This window comes from Pomacea canaliculata, linkage group LG2, assembly GCF_003073045.1.
Source record: "Pomacea canaliculata isolate SZHN2017 linkage group LG2, ASM307304v1, whole genome shotgun sequence".
Classification (NCBI taxonomy): domain Eukaryota; kingdom Metazoa; phylum Mollusca; class Gastropoda; order Architaenioglossa; family Ampullariidae; genus Pomacea; species Pomacea canaliculata.
Window position 1 is genome coordinate 12,582,753 of NC_037591.1, and position 6,479 is coordinate 12,589,231.

At 41.6% G+C, this 6,479-nt stretch overlaps 1 protein-coding gene across 2 annotated transcripts; it reads left to right on the forward strand.

The window, feature by feature from the left end:
* Positions 1-948: 948 nt before the first annotated feature.
* Positions 949-6,348, forward strand: LOC112557214 (O-methyltransferase MdmC-like). 2 transcript variants are annotated; one of them, XM_025226935.1, is made up of 6 exons: positions 949-1,193; positions 3,596-3,895; positions 4,422-4,631; positions 4,802-4,896; positions 5,239-5,397; positions 5,826-6,348. In XM_025226935.1, exons 2-6 carry the CDS (start codon positions 3,616-3,618, stop codon positions 5,892-5,894), a joined length of 813 nt encoding a protein of 270 aa, XP_025082720.1. In that variant the 5' UTR covers positions 949-1,193; positions 3,596-3,615; the 3' UTR covers positions 5,895-6,348. The 2 variants fall into 2 exon arrangements, with proteins under 2 accessions (XP_025082720.1, XP_025082721.1); XM_025226936.1 differs by lacking the exon at positions 3,596-3,895 and having other exon boundaries at positions 952-1,193.
* Positions 6,349-6,479: the final 131 nt, after the last annotated feature.

Below are 6,479 nucleotides of genomic sequence, written 5' to 3' on the forward strand. Positions count from 1 at the left end.
ACTGTTGAATAATGGACAACTTCATAGATAAAAAGTCACCAGGAGAAGAGAAATGTCAATGCTAGCGTCTGACCAGATGAATGTCTAATAATGTAATTAAATGTAACATCGAATTTCAACGGTTATGTGGGATTCAAGAAAAGCAATTATTTGTTCTGTAAAGACCTAGCAAATTTGGATGACACCACCCTATTAATCGATGCTATCAACAAATTCAATGTTACATGCTGGTCAATGCACGAAAAAGCCACCATCGTGGGAAAAAGAAGAAAAAGGGTTTAATAAGATATGCAAAAAAGCAGGAGAGAATCGTGATAATGCAACTCTTGAGAGCCAGCTTTCGCCCCCCTCCCACCTTCACGAAAAAGAATGAAAAGTACACAGGAATATGAAAAGGGTAGGGACAGTGAACGGTGTCATGGTGTAACTAGGAGTAGAGCTGTAACCTTGGTGTCGCATATATATATATTTAAGGATTATGATCATATTTATCACTCAAATCAATATGATGAACTTAGCATTACAACTTTCGCATGACGACAAATATCATGCCATTTTAGTCATAACTTTAGAAAAATACTAAATTAATAGAACATTCCAGTCATAACTTTAGAAAAATACTAAATTAATAGAACCTTTTATAACACTTCTGGGAAGCTACTTTAAAAGTCGATTTGAGAGTAACAGGGTACAAAGGAACACAGAAATCTCGACAGATACCCGGGTGCGTTGCATCATGAAGACACCGGTAATGAGAGGGGCTCTCTATCTGTACCGGAAGTCAATAATGCTTCGTCATGGCGGATAAAGCACGAACTCGTATTAGGGGACTGCTGGCAGACGATTTTTTTTTTTTTTTTTTTAATCAAGTAAACTACTAAAACAAGGCATGATACTACAAAGCTTCCGGTTTAGTCACATTCATTGGTTAGGCTCACCGAGACTAACAACGGATCACTTCCCACGAGCCTAAGCGTTGGTCTTGGTAGACAGACAGCAGTCCACGGTCCACCTATACACGTCCATGGATATGTAGTTTTTTGTGCTGCGGGGTTCTGAATGTGATCCCATATTCTGACCTCGGCTGTTACCGATTTCTTTCGCATGGGATGTGCGTCGCGTGCTGTGTGCGGCTGGACCCGTCTGTGAACAGACATCTGCTTAGTCACTCGATCGTCGACTCGTGGAGCGCAGTGAGTACAGACTTTCTCCGCCTTGCCTGTAGTACGCTGGTGTATGTTGTGTACACGTCACACACTTAGTCCTGCGCGTGTCTCTTGTGAGTTTACCTTAGTCTACCCGCATGTGCTTGTTTCAAAACACTGTGTGATTGCTAGTGTAGCGAAGCACTTCTCTGGGTTAGTAAAGTGCTTTGTACCCTCCACCGCTCCAAACTTCCTTCCTTCCCTAATGCCAACCGCGCAATCGAGACGAGTTACCCTGAAACGGATGACGTAGTACCCAAGTTTGTGTGTGTGTATAAATGGCGGGCAAACTGCAATAGTTTACCATATTTTTAGTGCAGGAGAAAGTACCACTGCTTCGTTTATATGTGTTTCCATCTGCTGACAAGTGGCTCACACATCTCAAACTTTCTCTTTTCCCTTCATTTTGCCCTTATTTTGAGTGCGGGAAACGAACCTTCTCCGTGTGTGGTCTGTTGTCAAGTGACTCTCGTACCTTGAAATCCCTTTTCTCTCCTCTTAGTTATCATTAACTAGAAGTAGACATTACGAGGCTGAACGACGCACCGAAGATAACACACTTTTGCGCACAGGTTTTTGCGGACGCCAGTGTCGACTAAGTGCGGATGTGTACATGGGAGGAAAAATTAAAACAACGCGGGGCCCTATAGCAGGGGAAGCCGAAAGAGCAAGGGTCCCATTCATATTTATTTTCCATGGCAAAGCCTGCAGGGTCTCAGATTCTTTTATTTTTAAAAACTAAGATTTAAACATACTCCAGTTCATTATAGACAGTTGCGTAGGAACCAGCTGGGAAGGAGGCCAAAAGGGGGAGTATAGTCGCTCCGACAGAGGAGGCAAAAATGTGAACTGCATGTCAGCTGTCGCGTAACGCGATATGGCGTTGCCGAACTTGCTCTCACAGGCACGCACACAATCTGAGCCTAAAAACAAAAAAGCAATGCACAATATAGTACAAAGTCCTCCGGCCATGAGCCAGACTGACTCCCCCGTCTCCCGTGTTACCGCTAATTAACCCATCAAGTGCGTCCCATACAAATTAAAAGTTCCAGCGTCGTCTGCTACGATTGACGCAATGCCTTACACACAGCAATCTATCCAACACACTCCATCCTAGCCTCTAACAGCGCAACATCATCTTCAAAATCATATTAACCTCGCAGAACAACAAAGTTGAACACCTAACTTCCCCCCCCCCCCCCAACCTTCACGCAGACCTCCTCACAAGTGTATTCGACTACGCAATACCCACATCTGCCTTAATGGTCTAAATACTACTAAAAACCTACTAAATGGTCTCCGTCGAAAGATTCACGACCTTCCAGCCCTCTCCCCCAGCACAGAATAAATATCTAACCGCCGGGCACCCTTTCCGCCCCCGCACCTCGACCACCTCTGCAGCAAGCCACACGTACGCGACATCAGCATGAAGTTTGCTCCCCAAAATACGAACACGCCAGTGAAAGATAGTTCATTAACGGCACACAACTCAATGCCATTTTCCAATCTGCTCAGTTTCACTTCCCTCTGTTCGGTGGGATCTTACCCGATGCCTGCATGTCTGTGTTCAGAAATATGTATACCTAGACATACAGTATCTCGATCTGTATCAAGTTTGAGCATAGGACTGGGGTGGGAAAAAATACGTATGTCTTTGGACTTGCCCGTCAGAAAAGTGAGGTGTTCTTATTTTCATTTTTATTTAACCTATGTTAATTTGATTTTAATTAAATTATTGGCGTTATAAATAAGAAGTCCGTAACATTCTAACACAAACTACAAAACTAGTGGCTGACATGTCTGATAGAACATTGAGAGAACATATGCGGCGGCGACTGCCTTCGAAGGAAAGGCTGGTTTTAAAGTTGTGAGCTAATTCAAACATTCATTTTTTCACATTAAATTCAATATGAATACCACTGTTACACATCTTTTCCATCCTGTTTGCACTAGGTTTGTTGTGTAGTCACTTGGCATGGGGTTGTTTTTTTTGGGGGGTAATGTTACCAACCCGTCACATAGTACAGAATTTTGAGACAGGCCCATGGAAAAAAAAAACTTTGCCCACCCCTGCCCTAAACTATTGGCCCATCTTGAATTGTTTACAATTTCCACACACACTCTGTGTAAGGCCTTAGAAAAAAGAATGGTCATAGATTGAATATTTTTAAAGGGATAAGGATTGTTTGGGGTTAAGCTTAGGGGAAGTGACGCTGGTTCAGATCTTATCTCTGGAATACTCATGCAGTTCTTTTCTGGATGTGGCCCCCCTGTTTAGAAGTCTCAATATGACACAGCAGAAGGCACAAAAGCAACAGTCATATGACTACGAGTATCTACCACAGATCAGTACACTTTTTCATTGCCTTTTGATCGCTTCCTTCTTTTAGATTAGGCCTAAAGTCACAAAATGAGTAAACTGCCAGCCACGGATATCTCAAAACTCCTTCTTAAAGATGCGCAAATGCTCCGGGCTAAAATAGTGTACAAAGATGCCACAGCCTCGACATCCGTGGAGGAAATACGACAAGGCCTGCTTAGTGTACTTAAGTATGGCGACGAACGTGAGAGATACACCCATCACATTACCTCACCAGCAAGTGCCACCTGTAATCAGATTGAAGAACTAACCTATTCGTACAAGTGGATGCCTGGGTACAGTCCCGGGATGATGTGTGGGAACACTGAAGGTATCTTATAAAATTGTGCAGTTCTACTGTTTTGCTTCAGAATTTCTTATTCTGTTATGAAAATGATTTCTTCTCTCACCATTTGCCTATTTTTTTAAAATCAAAATTGACCTCCCAAAAATTATTCTTTTTTAAATGACTACATTCATACCAAAACATGAGTGGGTGTGGATAGAGGTCATCCATTGTGTGTATATTATGTGTGTCTGTTGGTCATTCTACAAATACACACACAAAGAAATAAAGTTGGAGGAGAGGGAGGTGAGAAAAGAGAAAGGGAAAAGGATAGAAAGAAAACTAAGCCCACTTATTGGCTGGATGGGAGTGACGGGGGGATGTACAGTATCACAGTACATGGTTATTTGTGTTTGTACTTCTTGTTCATTGAGTAATAAAGGAAGAACATATTTCAAGTCTCATCGCTATTCTTACTGTTGGCAGTATTCCATCACATTGCCTTCAACCTTCGTATTATTGCCAAAGACCTTCGATCACTCCTTACAAACTACCATATTTTCTTCCGCAGCACAGTTCCTTAAAACCTTAGTCAGCATCCAGGGAGCACGTCGAGTGCTGGAAGTGGGCATGTTCACTGGCTACAGTGCCTTGGCCATGGCAGAGGCATTGCCACCAGATGGTGTTTTAGTCACCTGCGACACTCAGGATTTTCTGCGGGAGTTGAATGAGAAGACCTTCGCCAATTCACCACATGGGAAAAAGATTCAGATAAAAATAGGTACTTCTGTTTCTCTTTGTTACAAAACCAACCCAGTTCATCATTTGTTTTCTCTTTCCTTGGTGTTTCTATTTTTTTTAAAGTAATTTCTGATACTAAATGAATAAATATTATTTATTCGTCATGATAACATCAGAATCTCAAGATGACATCAATAAATCTGTTTCCAGGTCCTGCTGTTGAAACGATGCGAGAATTCCTAGCCAATGGTCAGAAGTTTGACTTTATTTTCCTTGATGCTGACCAAGATGTTACCCAAGTAAAGGTATGTATAGAAAAAGCACAGCCAAAGAAAAATCATCAGATTGGTCTCTCTTAATGCAGCCAACATTTTAAGAGAAATAATAAGCTAATTAACTGATTTGCAAGATGTTTATCTTTGGGATCACTGTTCTCATATTTTTTGACCGCCAATAACCCTGAACATCCAGGTCATCCCTTTGTCCATCATTAAAAGATGTGATGTCAAGGATTACTTTGCCCTTAAGAGATGCTTGTTGCTGACGCCCTCTCTTTTCAGTTATATTATTTTAAAATAAAGTCTGTTGATTGAACTTACATCAATGTGTGGTCAAGATCAATGAAAGCAGGTGAGCCATTTCTGTAGATCGCCTTTGAAGAGGGTCTGCTGGCTAAGAGAGGCACTGTTGTCATTGATAATGCTTACCACTATGGTCATCTGTACGACAAGAGCGGAGGCCCGCAGCAGCCGGAGAGGTTGTGGCCCATCTTCAAGTATGTGCAAGAAAACCAAGGGCTCCACAAAGTAAGAGAATTGGGGTTTTTTTTTGGTAGATTCTCTTGTGAGAAGGGTGGTGGTGGTGTCCAGTAAGTTGACAGCATTCTTGTGCATGCATTTCAGCATCAGTCGTTATTTGACAACAATCTCTTGCATGCTTAGTTCACTTGTAAGATTCGTAAGACTATTTAACACATAACTAGTCTATGTGTATTTTATCACCTTAGACTTCTTTCATCATAAGCTTGTCTATCTCTACAATAATTGCTTAACACCAATTGACCTCTAGACACATGCGCACTCTCTCACACACATATGCACACACTGCATGTGCATCAGCACATACATTACAGTTGGATGCACTCATATGCCTCCACACACATACAGGTGGGTGGTAAAAAGCCAGCCAGCTGAGGAAGTAACCTGCATGAGACATTGTTATTAATCTTGTACAGGTGCTGGTGAGTGTGAGAGATGGCGTTCTAATTGTACGCCGCTTGAGTGATGTGGAGTACAATATGTAAGCCAGTCAACAGACCTGATGTGAAGTACAAAGTGTTAAACAGCTGACAGATCTGCTGATGTGAAATACAGCCTGTCAGCTAGTCTGCATGCTAAGGTCACCATGACCTCCTGCATTAAGCTGTCCACATGGGAGGACATTGTGGCTGTCAGCCTGTAAGATTTGAAAACATCACAAAACGTTTTAAGCTTTTACTAGATCTTTTAAATTTCCATATCCAGTGCGTAAAAGCCAGAGCTATGCTTGAAAGTTTTACAATTTTTTGAATGTTTCTATATGCTGTCCTTGATTCCATCAGTGTCATGTGTCTGGATGCTTCTGCTTATAGAACTCGAACTCTGTGCTTCTCCAGTTTTGCCATGATTATGAGGCACTCGTGAATTTCATGTTCTTGATTTATTTTCATTTTAATCCTTTCATTAAAATGAACCCAAATAAAGATTGATTCTGCAAAACACCTTTATACATTCTTTGAGCAGCTTGTGGAAGTGGGAGAGGGTTAATGGTCAGGGTGTGCATGAAAGTGAGTTTCTCCTTTTTTCTTCTTTCTATACTTTTGTTTTTTAATATTTTTATCACAGAATGG